This window comes from Zonotrichia leucophrys, chromosome 2 (genome assembly GCF_028769735.1).
Source record: "Zonotrichia leucophrys gambelii isolate GWCS_2022_RI chromosome 2, RI_Zleu_2.0, whole genome shotgun sequence".
NCBI classification, from domain to species: domain Eukaryota; kingdom Metazoa; phylum Chordata; class Aves; order Passeriformes; family Passerellidae; genus Zonotrichia; species Zonotrichia leucophrys.
Window position 1 is genome coordinate 36,845,280 of NC_088171.1, and position 17,759 is coordinate 36,863,038.

Consider the following 17,759-nt stretch of genomic DNA (forward strand, 5'->3'; position numbering starts at 1 on the left):
ATGTAATAATAGTCAAGGGAAAGATTTGAAATAAATGCTTCTAATACTGCTTATGTAATTCCGGTTTAGTATAAACGTGACTTCTGAAACATTTTTTTTTAATGTAAGGTCTTAGTTTGGTGAACATATATTTAGAAATAGCTTACCGGGTTTTGTTCATCAAGTCTGCTCCACGTGCTTTGTAATAATCTAAATTTTGTTGGAACTGGTGAGTCACCGGTCTTGGATTTCGCTAAAAAATAAAAAAAAGTATTTCATTGTAAATTTATGGGAGATTTTAAGCCGAGACATGAAATATGTTCATTAAAGAGGATTAGTAACTTACAGAACAAGTTTCTTTTCCTGGGATCTTGGTTTTTCAAGGCAGTAATGTCATGTACATTAAAGTGAAGACTCAAACCAAATTCTACCTGTAAGTCCATTCCATGCTTACAGAAATCAGTACTCTTCCACATGGAAGAGTCTGCTGTAGTGGTAACATTCCTAAATAAATCAGTAATTCTTGCACAAGAACACATACTGATATGATTTCTTTCTGCAGGTCAGGTATAGAATTTGACTACCTCCAAGCTAAAGTGCTATGCTTTTAAAAAAAAATGGTAATAGTATGGAGAAACTATAGCAATTATTTTGAACTGAATACATCCCTAGCAGTATCTCTGTTAAGCAAAGAATTAATTTTAGTGAGACAGCCTGAACAATCCCACTAGATGGCACACAGAGCCTATTTTTCCTCGAAATTTCACCCTACTGAAAACCGAGGCTATGAATAAAGAACTGTTGTCCTATAATGAAGTGTAAATAATTAATACTGAAACCAGAATCCACTTGTTATTGTCCACTTCTGACACAATGAAACTCTTTCATGGAATATGCTGCCTTCAGTAGTCCTGAAATCATCCTTTTGGGATCTAAGAATCCATTGAACATTAAGCACAGACTGCAATATATGCATAAAGTATCATGATTGATTGCATGCATTCTGAAGGACACTAGGAGGGAAAAGCAAATATTTTGAAGCAAAAAAAATTGCATGCAGATGGAAATGAAATAAGAGAGCGGTACAGAAAGGCCCTTTAAAAAAAATATATAAATGAGAAGTGGCTTAAATAATTTCTAGTGCAAGAGAAAATGGTAAAGTGGTAAAAATTTCTGCATAGTGATCAGATTTGTATAAAAGAGATCTAAATACTTTCTAAGTACTTGCTACAAAGGTTTTTGGCTGTTGCCTTATATTCTGATCTGCCTTCCTAAATCCTGCCATTAGTAAATACAGTTTTAGTGAACCATGCATTGACCTTTCCAAAACCATTGTTCACAGGTGAGAGTACATTATATTTTTGACAGAGTCAGTCTTCAGGTCCTTCAGTTTCACACGGTATATTTGCTCTTCAGATTTCATTACAGACTGGAGTATCTACAGTCTTATCCTCTCATTTTCCACATACCTACAGATAGCCCTGCTTCCTTGAAAATCTTTTTTCTAGAGGAGGATACAGGACTTGAATTTTCAAGACCAAAATGTTGCAAGAGCATAAAAGGAGGGAAGAAAATTTATAGAACTGGTAGATACCAAAGGCCAGGATGATTTCTGGAAGCATATTTAAGGGTGGGAATTTCCAGATTGTTTCCTGCAGTTAGACTTAATCTTGTATGAAATGTCTCATTTTCTTTCTTTGGAAACACAATAAACATTTTAAACATATATGTTTGTAATGTTCATTAAAAAATGAAGCAACTAAAAGCTATTAGACAAGCATTAAAAAAATTCTCATCTATCCTACCACCCACACTGTAATGGCTGTTCTACATTTTTCATCTCCTGTTATAAAAACAATGTTTGAATAACTCTACCAATTCATAGAGCTTGAAAGTCAGTCCTCATCAACTGACAGCAATAACAATGAATCAGCTTTAGTTACTATTGCTCTAGTTTGGTAATTCAATACATTTCTATGATAATCAAATCCAAACTGACGTGATGAGGATAACTGATGGCTCTGTGACTTCTGTCTGAGTAATCAAACAGTGTAACTTTTCTCCTGTGAATTAAGTGACTTCTTTCTTTACATATGTTGAAGGGTAAGGTTGAAGAGTAAGAGATGGATAAAATAATGGGCACTTCTAAGCCATAAGACAGTTTTTTGTAAAGTACAAGTTACCAGGTGTTAGCCAGATCTGCAATTTGCTTCCAATAACTTGGTATATTTTGATAGATAGAAAAAACATTGAAATTTCTTTTTCACCACCCAATAAATAATAAAAAAGATTATTACACATTGCTTCTGAATTAAATAAAACCCAAAACCAAAAAAAAAGAGGAAAAGATCATTTGGAACAGTATCTTAAAACATATTTATGCAGAAATGGCAAGCAATTGAAGACATGAAAAGCTCATCTACTATCTAAGCACTTAAAGCCATTAATAGGAATAACATCTAGCTCAAACACATGAATGAGGCTCAAGCATTACTTTCACAGGAGCCTATTTAAATTCCTGTGAGGTTTAAAGGTATCAAAGGAAGAAGCAGTTTAAAGTACTATTACATGCAGTGAAAAAAAACTCTCTTTGAAAAAACATAGAAATGCAATACAGTAAATGCAAGGGTTACTACTGTGACTTCTTTTGTAGCATCACTGAGATAACATCTCAAAAAAATTCAATATTTTTTATATTGAACATAAAATATTTTATATTTTCAATATATTTCAAAATTTTCAATATTCAACCTGATACATATGTTAGCAGACAAATATCTGTGAAGTATCACCCCAGAAAATTTAAATACTTCTGAAAACTGAAATTCAGACAGTAAAAAAATACATTGTTTTGAAGACTATGATCTTTATGTCACTGTGGTTGTCCTTTAAGTTTTGTATTCTTTTCAACTATTTTGGTAAGTTAAATGTAAAATGCAGAACTGAAAACCTACACAATTACGATGCTTGCTCCTTAAGAATTTTAACGTAATTCCCCTTCTCTAAGCATTCAGTTTGAGCTATCCCCTAAATTACAACCTATGTATCAGAACTAAGGACTAGATTTATTTATCAAAAACATACCTCTGTTGCCTAAAATATTCACAGCAACCAGTTTTTTCCTACAAAGTGCAATTAAGAAAGATCCAATTTGTATTTTTCATTACTTAAATATGTAATATTCCTTTTATAAATACTTAAATATTCCTTTTCTTTTTCAATTTATGTGCATTATTTTGTTACTAACTCAAACAATATAATTTTTTTAATTAAAAGGAAAATGTGAAAATGACAGTGAAATTAATCCTTCAAATGTACAGTTTGTTGAATCCCTCCAAGAAATTGTACGAGGGCTGAGGGCACTGTACAGATTAACACATATATGGCTTTCCCCTAGTAAGGAAAGAGAGAGCAGAAATACAATACTACAACACCCCCCCCCCGGCCTTTTCCCACACCCATTTCGTAGGAGTAGTCTGCTGGATTTATAATTCTTCTAATCTTAATGTCTATTTAGAGTGAATATAGTTTCAATCACTAGAAAATGCTCAATTTATGCTTTTAAAAGGACAGTATGAAATTCATATATAGAAACACATAGAAATAGATGTGATTTTGGACTTTGTCTCTTCAAAATGTATTAGCCACAGTTCAAAGGGGAAAAAAGCCTGAAAATGTTTCAGGTATCTCTGAAGCACTTCTACTTCTGAGCCTTTCCTTGCCTAAAAGATCCATCCCTCTGTCCTGGCTCATTTGCCTGCTGAAATCCTCTTCCTGTCCTCCTGTCTATTCCCAGCCAGCCCCAGACTAACTCACTCCAATTCCCCCAGCTGCCAGAAGGTTCTTGGGGACTTTCTATTTGCCTTTATCCTCTTCCAGGGCCATGGGGCTGAGCTAAGTTATACCCACAGCTGCACTTCTCCTAGGGCAGGGCTCAGAATCACCCTGAATGCAGCCAATCCCCTAAACCTGCACAAACTGCAGAAAAGCAGCTCCCACCGGTTAAGGATCCTGCTCCACATGCTGCTCAAATTCTCAAGTAAAACCCTTTTTTCTTCCCTGGCCTTTTCCTCCCTGGCCTCTGGAGACAAATTGCATCATGTTACCCACGGAACAGACAGGATATAGCAAAGTGTGTTCGTGTGTGACACAAGTCACAGGCTGTTCTACAATGCACCTGGTATCTCACCCCCTGAATACACAGCAGGGTTAAAAGTTTACATGCAGGTGCAAGTGGAGGAATCTTGATAACACTTTTCTTTGTTGAGGTATTGTATTTTCTCCCTTTTTAGTTTTATTAACGAGGGGAAAAAAAAAACAAACACAATTTTACACAAAATCTGAAGGTTTAGAATAAGAGACAAGAATGGAAAAAGATTTTCAATATATCTAAGGAAAAATAAGATGTATTTTAGCAACCATGCTATTGCCTCAATGCCAAGGGAAAAACACTTGTCATCAGAGAAATGAATTGCTCAGCTGTTTATAAGCAAAAAGCTCTGGGGGAATTTCTCAAGGCCCAAACCACAGAGCATTGCAGGGTTACACAAACATATGTTGCAGGTGTTTTAGGGTAGACAGGTGGGAAAACCTCAGCTACTAAAAAAATACTCCACTTAATACATTGTATCTGAAACTAGATAACCTCAATGCAACAGAGAAAAAACAGACAAAATAGCAGCAGTGAATTCTACATCCAGGCACAATAGGCTGATCAAAATAATCATCTCACTAATGTCAAATGGAATGTTTTAAGACTAATTTTTTCCAATATATTTTCCAAATGCTGCCAAACATTTATTGTTTTTTCCCTGAACTACTAATATGACTGAACCAAACATACGTAAAAAGAAGGATCATGATGGAACATTGTTCTACTTATTTAAACAATTATTTTTAGGGAGCCAATTTTCTCCTTTTTCCCTTTGTCAGCTGACATGGCAATACTGGATTTCTTCATAATTCTTGCACTACCTAAGAAATTTCTGTATTAAAATTCTGTTTTTTCCTTTTTATTTGTTTCTAAAGTTGGAGGATCATGTGACCCTAAATTCAAATAGGACTGAGAGGTCAGGAAAGGTTGACTTTTTCCTGCTAGATCATCTATGCTACTTTTTTCATTAAAGATGACATAAACTTGACAAAAATTTTGACTGGGAAAAGAGCTGAAATAGAGCAGCTAAGATGGATAAAGGATACAGTTTGTTCTTTTCAGCAGCAGCTTTTCCATCAGGCACTAATAATTAATGTGAAGTATTTACTAATTATTATCTAATAACTGGAGAGAGGATTTCACCTTTCCTCTTTTTATTTTGTGAGATGTTTAGGCAGCTGTCTCCTCCCCACATGAACACACTTACACAGTATAAGCAAAGGCTTAACATTACAGAAACATATCACTGTATTTTGTATAGTAAACAACCAAACCACCCCAAACTCCAAAGCACCCGAAGCAAAAAAAAAAATTATTCCCCAAACAAACAAACAAACAAACATTTCTTTTCACCTGCTAATTCTCCTCTTCCCCTATTATACCTTCTGCAGCAAGCAACCTGCTGGGGCACGAAAGGTATTTTATCCACCTATGAACCACTGACTTATAAGAATGAAAACACCCAGTGGGAAATCAGATAATAAGGTACTATATAATTAGATATAAGGTACTATTGCCAATTCAAAAGTGGTTCAAGGCCAAGAGCAAAATACCATCTAAAACATAGATTGATAGTCCATCAACCCTGCGTATTAACGCAGCACAACATGAAGGGTACACTGCACAGAACTAATAAAGAACTTCCTTTAATCACAGGAGTCAGGAGATCCATGCACTAATACTGGTGTTGGCAAAGGAATGCCATAATCCTCAAACTGGGAATAATGCTTCCTGTTTGCATTTTTCACAAGATGCTAAGGGTCTCAATCATGGACCTTGTTATTTACAATGCAACAAGAGCATGAAGAATTATCATATTTAATTGTTTCTAAAGAAAATTAAGGAGGGGTTTTTGTCCCCCTAAGAAACAAAATTTCCCAGAAAAAAACAGAAAAGGAAAGAAAATTCAGTTAACTTGGTCAAGAATGGGAGACCCCTGAACTCTGATTAGGCTGAAATAAATTATCTCCAGTTTTGTTACGTGACAACCCTCCATTCCCCTGGCAACTAGAAATTTCAGACACCAGGAAGATATTTTAAATACTGTGCGTTATGGTCTGTTTTTAACTTCATACACGCATGCTTTCTCTCACATGGGCATTCTATGACAAGAGATGAAGAACTGAAAAAAAATGACAAGTGAGATTTAAAAATGCTTCAGTGACTTGACTGAAAGAAATTTCTAGTTGTGTATTTTGGCTTCTTGTCCTAACTGCTTGGGAAGTCTTTTTTTATTTTTATTTTTATTTTATTTAGTATTACAGCATATTGCATTTTAACAGGTAGATCAAATCCTACCAAATCAGCTTTTATTGATATTCCAGACAAAAAGACTCCGACCTGCCAACGTTCAAGTTCATAACCTGCGTAAAATCCCCATCTTGCATCAACAGAATCGCTTAAGTACCTTTTAAATCTGCCTCTTAATTTAGTTGCCTATTTTTCAGCTGAACCCTTGGTTTTAAGAAGTAAATTAACTAAATAGTAAGGTATAAATCTGACAGTGTTCAGCTCTACCCTGTGACAGATTTATGCTCTGGCATCTTGCAGCCTCGCACAGTTAGGAACAGGAGTTTTACAACATTGTGGAGGAAAGCTCCAGGCTTTTGAAAGGAACACACAGCAAGCCTCGCTTTAAACCCTGGAATGCTCCAAATTATGAGATTTAAAATATGACATCTTTATGTACAGAAAAGCTACCACATTATGGTTTTATTGGCACTCGTTTTGGACAACCTGCATAACTCACTGATGGCTTTGTGAGTAATGCAGTTATCTGAAGCTTATACTTACACACCCTTTGTAAGCACACTTACAGCATTACATCTTCTCCACATACATGGTTGTACACAAATCTCACATATCAGGGAAAAACAAGAACATTTTAAGGTGCTATTTGGTTATTTTCACTACAAGGAGAAGAAACAGAATAATTCACGTTCTGCGTGTAATCTGCTACATAAACCACTTGAAAAACATCCCCAGGGGAGTGAAAAAAGCTCATTCACAGAGCCCCATGCACACCACACCGAAAGGAATATGACATCCAAGTCTTTTCTTGAGAAACACAGAGAGAAGCTAAGGGCCTGGTGCTGTGGGACAAGCAACTCCTTTCATTTAGGATTCCAATCATGAGGAATTATCCTAGAGAGCCATTTTCATCACTACTGCTCCCTAAAAAGACGAAGGACAAAAGACATAAGATCTCCAAACCTAATTTTCCATAGGAAGTTATAGCAAAGGATAAAAAATACCATTCCCAGTTCTATCTTGACAGTATTTTCCTCTTTCAGGAAAGCTCTTCCCAATACAAAGTACTCAAATAGCCTTCATTACAATTGATACACTAATATCTACTATAAAATATGTAGGTACACAAGCAGTATACCTACATTTCTATCAGAAGAGTCTGAACTCAAATTCCATCATAATAGATTGGATATGATTCAGTAGTTAATCTTTCTTATATTATTGAAAAGTTATGAATCAACTTTTATATAGCTCACTGTTTGTGTTTTGCAAATTTTAGTAAATAAATTATGACATGGAGAACTTTTGATTAGGTAGAATCAAAGTGATTTAAGTGTTTTAAATGCTTCTTTTTGATAAACTCCCTTGCAAACTAGAAATTATTGATTGAATTTTCAGGTTCACTTAAGAAGAACCATGATCACCTCACTCTAACACTGTTAAATACATTTTATAAGTGTAATTTTATAATTAACATCATAACTTTTTTAGGAGAGGGTCAGTAGCTTTAAATGACATTTTAAATAGAAGTAAAACTATCAGCTGAAAGAAACAGTCCCAAGAAAATAACAAACAATAAGTTTTATTGGTAGCTAAAGTAATTAAGAACTTAAAATGCTTCAGCTTCGTGTTTTAGCAGCAAGTACAATCAGAATTGTCTTTACTTTGCTACTGAGGATGTCAACCTGCTCAAACAGAAGCAACAGTTTAAAAATTCTGTCTTCCAAAGAGAACTTTCTGGTCCACTTTGTCTTGGAGACTTGCTGTCAAATGTTAGCCAAAAGTAGAAACTCACCTTTAGCCATTTCCTCTGAAAGACTCTGCACCTCCTGACCCTCCCAGAAATCAGCAGCCACACATGAGATGGGCGGTGAGGACAATGCAGTCACCTGGCTGGGTTCTGCTCTTGCTACCAGCAGGGACGGCAGCCCCATCTTGCTTGGCCCCACACGGAACTGGGACAAGTCCTTTGCTTCTGCACCATTTTACCTGTGGCATGGCTTTAACCACGGGAGGTGCCACTGTTTTGGCAGCTTTGCTTTATTCCATATTATTTCTCACCGCATGCCTATTAATTTAAATGCAGTGGTTGCTCAGCTTAGATGGATACAGTGTTCGTGAGTTCTTACCCACACAACTGGCCTGTGTGTGCAACACTAAGGAGAGAGCAACACTTGGGAACTGCGTTGCCATTGGCAATCCAAGAGATCAGTCTCTCCTTTGAGTGATGACTGCTGTCTTGCATATGGTGCTGCAGAATGAGAAGGACATCGAAAGGTTTCTCATTTGAAAAGTCTTGCCTAGATGACTAATCAACCACTTTCCAAGTTTTTTTTTCCCTGAAAATACTGCTTGTGACATACAGGGTGTGTTGAGGATGACTATTTTATGGTCATGACTATTTTATGGTGGGTTGATTAAATGTTTAATGTACCATTGAAGAGATTGCAATGAACTTTGAGAAAGACAACAAAGCTGTTGTATCACAAGTATTGACCATGTAGCCTTTTTGTATTCTGAAATGCATAGGTGCACTGGGAAAGAAGGTGTTGAAACAAATGTACAAAAATGAAGCGGATTTTTAATTCATGGTACACTTACTATTTTTATGTGGTACTATGGCAACATGGTTATTCCAAGTAATTCATCATTAAACTCTTAGCCGCCTGTCATACCTTATTCTATTAATGAAACACAATAACGGAATATTTAAATCAATAATTCTTAAAACAAAGCATAGACTATTTAATTGGAAAATATAAGCTTCTCATTTTAAGAACATGAACATAAACAAAGAGTAAGTAAATATCATGGCCACCATTAAAAAGCTTATCATGCAATTACAGAAAAAACATTGATTTATTTAAAGTGAGGTGTTTAGATTACATCTAACCTCATTGTATTTGCAAATGGGAATGTTAGAGCATCAAAATGCTTGAGTACAGTACAAAGAATTGAATGCGGTTATAAAAGCAGAGGTCAAGTTGAGAATGGTGCCACATTTTTGTCCATAAAAACCTTGCATTCCATATGCAAGATCTTAAACTTTCAGAAATTAAGGTAAATAGAAGTTCTCTGTGAATCACTAAAAGCAAATGCATTTATTTTTTGTTTCTCCTAAGTCCTTTTCTTCCAGATGAAGAGATGTGAGGTTCTGGAAAACCTCATTTCCTTTATCAATAGTATCTCATGTAAAGGTGACTCTCCTTTAAAGTACAGGTGACCTCACTCAGCCAGGGAACTCTCCTTACCTAAAGTACAGGCAGCTCATGCTGCACTGGCATATCCATTATCCCAGCTTCCTGATAACTTACGCTTCATGCACCTGAACCCCCCCTCCATGTCTTATTGCTCCTGAAATATCAGTCACATTCTCCATGATCAAAACTAACCAGCAGAAATGTTTGCTGAGAGCCTCCCTCCCCCTTGCTGGTCCCCCTGTAACGCAGTGGACCCGCGCCCCAGCAGTACCTCTGCGTGGAGGTACAAATTAATGAGCTGCTAATGCCGGAGCAGCGCCAGATCCCAACTTCTGATTGGCTGCAATCTGGTCATTAAAGAGAGGTAATTAATGCCAGATTGCGCACACAATGCTAACAAACAAACAAAACAACCCCAAACCTGCTTTTCTCCTGCCACAAACGGTAAAACAACAATACTGACATAACGGCAGTGTTCAAAGGACAGTTGCAGCTCTGCAGCGGCACCTCAGTTAATGAGTGTATAGAAAAGAATTTATCTGAGGGAGAAGAAAGTGAAACTCAACAGCCTTTCAGGCACATGAAACCAGCTTGGAGAAAACTATGAGACGGTGGCAGCTACTTAAGAAGAAAATTCAGCTGAAAATAAATGTACAAAGAGTTTGGTTCAAAATTTCAGCAATGTGTTTTCCCCTTGTTATTCATTGCTTAGACAGAGAACAGTGTTAAAAGCTAGAATGCAGATTTTTCCAACTCTTCCTTATATGAGTGATCATGACCATATTTTATTGTTTAAGTTTTCTGGCAGTATCTGCAATTTCAGTCATGACGAACTAATACGGCTTCTTTGAAATGTCATGTATTCTGCTCCATGGATTTAGCTAGAATTTAATATTAATATATAGCTACTTTCAATGTCAGTAAATAGCTGAAATACAATGTTGAGAAAATATCAGCAGCAGTAGCTATAATATTATTAGCATAAGTAACAAATTAATTTCCATCAACGAAACACGTTAGTTTTTAGTTTTTTTGTTTTGTTTTGTTTTTTAATTGGTAGCTTATGATAAAAAGATCTCTCCACTGAATTAAGCTCCTAACGAGCTTGCTCAATGAATGGGACAACTCACCATGCTAAAATATCTGAAAGCAAACTTGCTTTACATAAAAATTAAGAACAAATGCAGTAAGCTTTCAGACAAAGGACAGTTGTCAGGTTTCTGGCGTGTAGTGCAAAACTGTAATATTCTATGTAGTGATTTAGTTTTCTGATAAGTCACTGTGATAAGGTTAACACTTCAACATTGAACAACATACAAATAAGAACACCCAAAGATGAAAATTACTTTGCTTATGTTGCTGTATTAGAATTTTATTTGCTAAAGGGTGAAAACAGATTTTCAAAATTCACAGTTAACTTAAAACAATAGTTTTAAACCTTTTATTCCTAGCCCTGGCTGCCTTCAGGAAGGAAAGAACATCTGGTTATTTAAGGAACACAATATGTTCACATTTTCTATGACTTTTGTTTCTAATTGGGTTTTTAAATTTTTTTTTTATTTGAACAACTCTAGTTAGAACTATGTTTTTTAATCACTTTATATTTTTCCAATGCCCTATCTCCATATCTCTACTTCTTAATTTTGCTGCCTTTGCTGTGAAAATTAACAGTGCTCAATGGTTTTGATAAAGGAAAAAACTGAAGAAAATGAGCCACTTGTGGTGTATTAAATATGCAGACACATACCTTCAGTAAATGTTTTTGGATATACATAAAAGAACCTTCCCTTATTTTTTCATTTCACATATACACAATTTTAATAGCCCATTCTTCCATAAGAAGCTCTACTTTTATATTCAGAAAGATTGTAAATGCGTAGAAGTTACTTTAATATAAATAATTGAGGCAATTATCTGTTCAAAGATTAGAAGTGTGAAACAAATACTCTGCTAAGCAGGTTAACTTTATCACCCTATGCACAGACAACAACACTGATTTGAGCTTTTCATTCCATGTTTTCCTAAGAAGTGGAGCTAGCCAAATGCAGAAAAGGTTGAAATTCAATTATTCTGCATTGATCCATACTCATGCCTGTAAAATTAGTATCTCTCAGGCCCCCCCTCAGAGACAGGTGCATTAACTTGTTTTCAGCTATTATAGAGATGTGTATTTCTCTTCTGTGGCACTGAAAAATATCAGAGATGTGGTGTCTAAAATGTTCTCTCATCTCAGCTGCCAACTGGGATTCCCAAAGTGAACAAGAGAGCTGCTGCAAGCATTAGATTAATGGCAAGTACTAATTACTTTTCATATTATTGTTAATACTGGATAATGCTATGGCTTCTGGTAAGGCTTGATTTCACAAAAGGTCAGGAAACTGCACTTGTCCATCTTTAGGAAAAAAATGCCCCCCACCTTTTAAGTACAGCTTGCTTCTGACATTTAGGTTGCTCTCCTGGTGATGACTGCAGTGAAAAGAGGGAAACAAAATGGGACAGGTTCATCAAGCCTAAGTTTGTCTCTCCTGACAGAGACTACATGACAAAAAGTAAGAAGAAAACACCTGTTATGTCAGAGCAAGGGAAGTGAAAAATTTATAGATGTATTTAGATACACAAACCCAGGTTATCTCCAGAATTGGAAGTTACAGATGGAAAAGCTGCATCAGGTTTAACATCTGATTACAACTTCACCTCTTATGAGAAGATTGTTCCTGAAGAACCTTTCAGTTTTATCCACCTACCTCCAACCCTTCTTAGTCCAAATACCCCACAACCTCCCCTCTGTAAGATGACTTGGTATTTTCCTAGCTGTAAAAATAATATGGAAGACAACATATATATTAGCAAACCTGCAAGTGGTAGATTCCTGTTTGCAACTGGCCATGACTTCTAAACTGCATTTCTTGTCCAGTTGAGATTTAAAGCTTCAAGGGGCAGAAAGAAAGTCTCTCTGAGATATTTGGAACAACACTAAACATTCTTGGTATGTTCAACAAATAATGAAATAAGCCACTGGACCATGCAATAGTCTCCCAGAGAAGAGTTCTCTGATTTCACATATTAAAACCCAAGCAAAATCTTGGAAGAAATGCCACGCAGAAAAACTCAGCCCTGGATAAGGAGAGATAAAATTGCACTGAACCAAATGTAACTTTCTATTAGAAACCTATTAGCTTGTGATGGAGAAATGCACAGGAAAACATCAAAGAAGGAAGAAAAATAATTAAGCACTGAATTTGTTAATCGCCACTTACAAGTTGCAGTACAGACTAAAACCTTTGTCATTTCTTCCAACCTGCTTTTATCTGCACAGGGAATAAGGGCAAACTGAATTATATCTATGCAACTAGCAAAAAAAAAAAAAAAAAAAAGTATCATAATTTTCCCACTTCTTTTTGAATATAATCCGTGCACTGACTTTAGACTCCTACAGCACCCATGATGCCTTGTTGAGTCTTCCCTTTCATTCCTTTTCATGAAAAATATGGACAGACTTGGAAATGCTTGTGCATAGGTCTTAAAGAACAGCAAGACCTCCATTTCAGATATATGGAAAAAGGCGACTGAACAAATATATGCTTACAGACACCTAAGTGAAACCTAAAGTCACATCTAGGAAAAGGTAAGAAACAGATATTCAAGTAATAGCTTTGAAAATACATTTATTTCTCAGACCAGGAGCGATTTTTTAGTTTCAGAAGGATCCTTTAGAACGTTTTTATTTCCTTACTGTAAGAAGTCTTGAGCTTTTTATGAAGCCTCAATATAAAGACCCAGTGTAAAATTAAGGGTGGCTTCAAGTCCCATAGGCTCTTCATTTTCTGGAAATCAGACCTTCTCAACATTCAGAGTATTTCCCAAGCAAAAAAGTACAGCTCAGAAATGAGAAACAATTGCATTTTATCATATTTAAATTGACAAAGCAACTACCACTCTTAGCATCAAAGAGTTTCAAATACTGATTCACCTGGACAAAGAACTACAGAAATACATCTCGTAGTTATCTGAAAAGTGTTCAAGGCCCACCTGAAAATATTAATTAATAGGACATCAAGGCCTTATGAGCCTGACAGCTTCTTTCTCTTGGAAACAAGAGCACAAGGAGTGGAATAGTGATTAAGCCTCTTTGTGGGAAGTTGGTGGTTAATTTTTGTCCCCTTCAGCTGATAGCATATCTTGTATGCTGCCTAGCATGTTTCAGAGGACAGCTGAATCATTAGTAATCACTTTATTGTTTAACATATCTCTTCAATAAATGACAGATTACATATTGAATTCAGATGGATAACTGAGCAAAATTTTCCTCCTTTTGCATCTTTCTTCTAAAAAATATTTCTATCTTGTTTTGGAATGAAAGTACATAAAAAATTGGGCAGTTTGATTTCACAGACTGCTGCCAAAATCTTAAGAAAGATTCCTGAGATCTAACGTTAGAAACTTTCTTACACACTGAAAAGATGATACACTTTACTTCTCATCATGAAAGAAATCTTTGTGCTTGAGAGGAATGAAAAAAAACAGCTATAAGGATGCAGATTTCTGCAAAAAACTGATATAGAAAAACAAAGAGACAATTTTTTTCTTAATCCATAAAAGTGTAAACACTGGTACTGAATGAAATTTTGCAGAAGGCAGTCAGAGTGCAGAAGTGATGAATTTTTTGCTTTCAAAGATGTTGTGCATCAAGAAGATGAGGGAAATCAGACTTTACACTGGCAACCTACTAATGGGACATGTACACAGACAGTTCAAAACCAGCAGCACAATTCTGCTATCTGCCAGAGATCTGAGTAAGCACAGATTACTGTGTTCAGCTGAATCTCAAGCACTTTATCCACTATACAATGGGTGTCTCCTGTATACTATACCCACATATATACACATGTCATTCTAAAACAGGAAGAGGATTTCTTTCTTTTTTCAAAAGATGAGTACATCAGAAACTGCATGCTAATAATATGTGGCATGAATTTATGAATTTATACATTTTATACATGTCAATCTTTACAGCCTGTAACATCAAACTTGTTTTTTTAATCAAAAACCATCACATAACCATTATATATTGGGCAGGGGTAGTGCTTTAAGGATTAACAGTGATTAATCCCAGAAATCCCATGAAAACGGTCTTTCAGATGAAATTGCATGATGCTTTCTATACAGCTTACTAGGTTTTAAATAGTAACATTACTGTTTCCCTGAAAAGTGTACTTTATCCCAAAAGACGTCTGTGCAGAATACCAAGCAAAGTTATTCTAAAGAGCACATCAGCACTTACCAGAGCTCCTGGATACCTTTAGCAAAGTGTCCTTTAAAGAGTAAAGGGACTTGTTTGTACTCTGTTTCCAACTCTTTCCTTCAGCTCTTTCGTCAGGTGAGAAGAAACGTGAAACTACCATTTAGTTTCCAAAATGGAGGCTGTTATTAACTTCACAGCATTCAGAACATTTACTTACAGTGATTCATTATTTCCTGTATTAACAGGTATCTCACCTTTGGATCTCGGAGAAAAAGCGCTCTTAGGATAAGGGAGTGAACGTCTCCAATAGGTGGATAATGCATCAGAAGTCCCAAACAGGTCTGATAATTACTTGAAATCACTAAAAATTAAAATGAAAATAGAGAGAGAGATAGAAAAAAATATTACTGTCTTACTTTGGTATTCCAAAACAGTACTTTTTCCAGTAAATTCATTGCAGTTCAGATTTGGCTGTCTTTTCCCACATGGTGTCTTAGAACTCAAAAAGTGTTCAGAGTAATAGGAGAGAGATATAATCAAGCCTTGTGACTACACTTGGTTTAGTGTAATTAAGAAGAGTTCTCAAAGTATGATTTTATGTCATTGACACTTGTGTTAGCTCCAGATTCAGATGCCTCAATTCAGACCTCTGCAGCTGTTACCCCAAAGCCTGCCCCTGTCAGTGCAGCTCAGGACAACACCATCAGCAGAGCCTGAAGATCTAGTGCTGCAAATGGACATGAACTTTTCAGATGCTCCTCCACAGATATCTAAATTTAAATGTAATAATTTGCATTTATGGCTTTATGATAAGTTTGCCCCACTCTGATTAGTTTTTGCTGAAATATCTTTTATGTTGTTCTTAAATACATATTTACATAAATACACATACTCAGATATCTGTGCATACATAAAATTATTCAACAACTCCTTGTTTTCTTTTAAATCAGAAACTTCACAAAATATTTAGGAAAAAGGGAAAAGACTAGATTTTAATTTTATAAATACTAAATAGTATAGTACACTATTAACTTGCTTAGATTTTTTTTCACTTATTCATAACATTTTCAGCATGCTTTGCTAAACTTTATAATTTTGTTCTAAGCTGTTTGATTCTATCTGAATCTATGTAAGCATACTCTATGGCTTTTTGCTTGTTGTCATCTTCTGTTTTATTTTTCTTTCCTTCCCAAATCAATCTAATTATGAGTGCAATTATTAAAGACATCTTTTCAAGCAGGTCTATGTAAACTACTTCATTTCTTTTGCACCATCTAAATCCAGGCAATCCATCTGCCACAGCTGTCAAAGCAATGCCTGTTAATGATGCCTCCACTCTGCAGCATAAAGACAGCCTCCAACAATAGCAATTGTAAATAAATTTCTAACAAACTTTACTATACTGAGAACTTTAGCTGTAGTAAGAAATACCTTTAATTAATCGGGGTATTGCAAATTCGAGATTATTTTGGATCAATAAAAAGCAAAATAAAGGGCAGTTTTGTAGACAGAGAAATTTAAATGGTTTACTCTTTTTCCTTTCATGTGAATAAGCCTCATATCCTCCTGCCCCTTACCTTCCTCAACAAGAGGATTATGGGGAAAAGATGCAGGACTGGGCAAAATGAATAATTATAATCTGTGTAAGGAACCACTTTATCATCTTCATTTCCGTTGCTGATCCGACAGCTTGTAATTTCATACATCTGCTTTCATTTGTAAAGCACTCACTTATCCTACTCATTCTTTATCTGTTCTGCCTGTTCTTTTTCCTACCCTTTGTTTTTCTTGTTCATATTCAGGTACCTGCTTTTTCTTCTTGAAGTCACAAAGCTGGCATAATGAACACAATACAATGGCCTCTGCCAGAGTTCTTTCAGAGTATAACACGAGCACCACACAGCATGTACCCAATCAAACTCTCCTTCGTAAATCAAATTTCAGATACTGAACTGCGGTTGTGATCATGATGCCTTTTTATCAAAGCAAATAAAAACAATGAATATTGATATTAAATGCTAAATAGCTTTATAAATGATAGACAGTAACACCAATGTGTTTCTCCTTTAAAGAAATAAGTTTGTGTTCTATTCTGCAATGAAAAATGGATTAAAAATATATTTTATTTTTCCTGGAAGAGTTCTTTGCTGTCTCACAGATACAGAGAAAACTAAATATTTAAAAAACTAATTTATTTTAATGGTGCAGACTTGACCCCTGACAAAAAAACTCTTATCATACAGAAAATTAAAAAAATCCCAGCACTTTAAAGGGAAGACCTGCTAACTTTTATATATGGGATTTTTTACCTTCAGGGTTTCCCCCACATATTTAAATTGAAAGAGGGTAGATTTAGATTGGACATAAGGAAGAAATTCTTTACTGTGAGGGTCTTGAATCACTGGCACAGGTTGCTTACAGAGGTTGTGGATGCCCCTGGAAGTGTTCCAGGTCAGGCTGGATGGGGCTTGGAGCAATCTGGTCTAGTGGAAGATGTCTCTGCCCATGCCAGGGGATTGGTCTAGATGATCTTTGAAGGCCCCTTTCAACCCAAGCCATTCTATGATTCTTGTCTCTTCAGGACAAAATGTGTAATATTATACAACAGAGGGGCAGTTTTCTTGAAAATTACAGATAAACTGCAGTAAACCAAAACAGAATATCCTTGTTGGTGTTAAATGGATTTCTAAGAATCATCTATAGGATGAAGTTTCTGGAAGGAGATTCTGTGAAATACAAATATCCAGCCTCAGCAGTAGCTGGTGTGTTCACAGCTGCCTTGTAAAAAGCTTGGTGGTTCTTCAGCTGTGCTTTTGCTTCTCTCATTGGCTTAGTGAGAGTCACATCTGGATCCAGCTTCTTCTGTGAACCACAAGTTCTCACTTCCCCACAGAAAAATGCTACTGGCATTTCTAGGGAAAGGAGGAGAGAAACT

General features: G+C 35.8%; 1 protein-coding gene across 11 annotated transcripts in view; it reads right to left on the reverse strand.

Annotated features, from left to right (window-relative positions):
- Window positions 1-17,759, reverse strand: part of TBC1D5 (TBC1 domain family member 5) — a 315,243-nt gene that overhangs the window by 58,630 nt on the left and 238,854 nt on the right. For all 11 annotated transcript variants that reach the window (XM_064704600.1, XM_064704597.1, XM_064704595.1 and 8 more), the window contains 2 exons: window positions 15,079-15,185; window positions 147-232 (listed from right to left, as the gene is read on the reverse strand). In XM_064704600.1, the coding sequence (XP_064560670.1) occupies window positions 147-232; window positions 15,079-15,185 (193 nt within the window). The remainder of the gene's footprint in view (window positions 1-146; window positions 233-15,078; window positions 15,186-17,759) is intronic.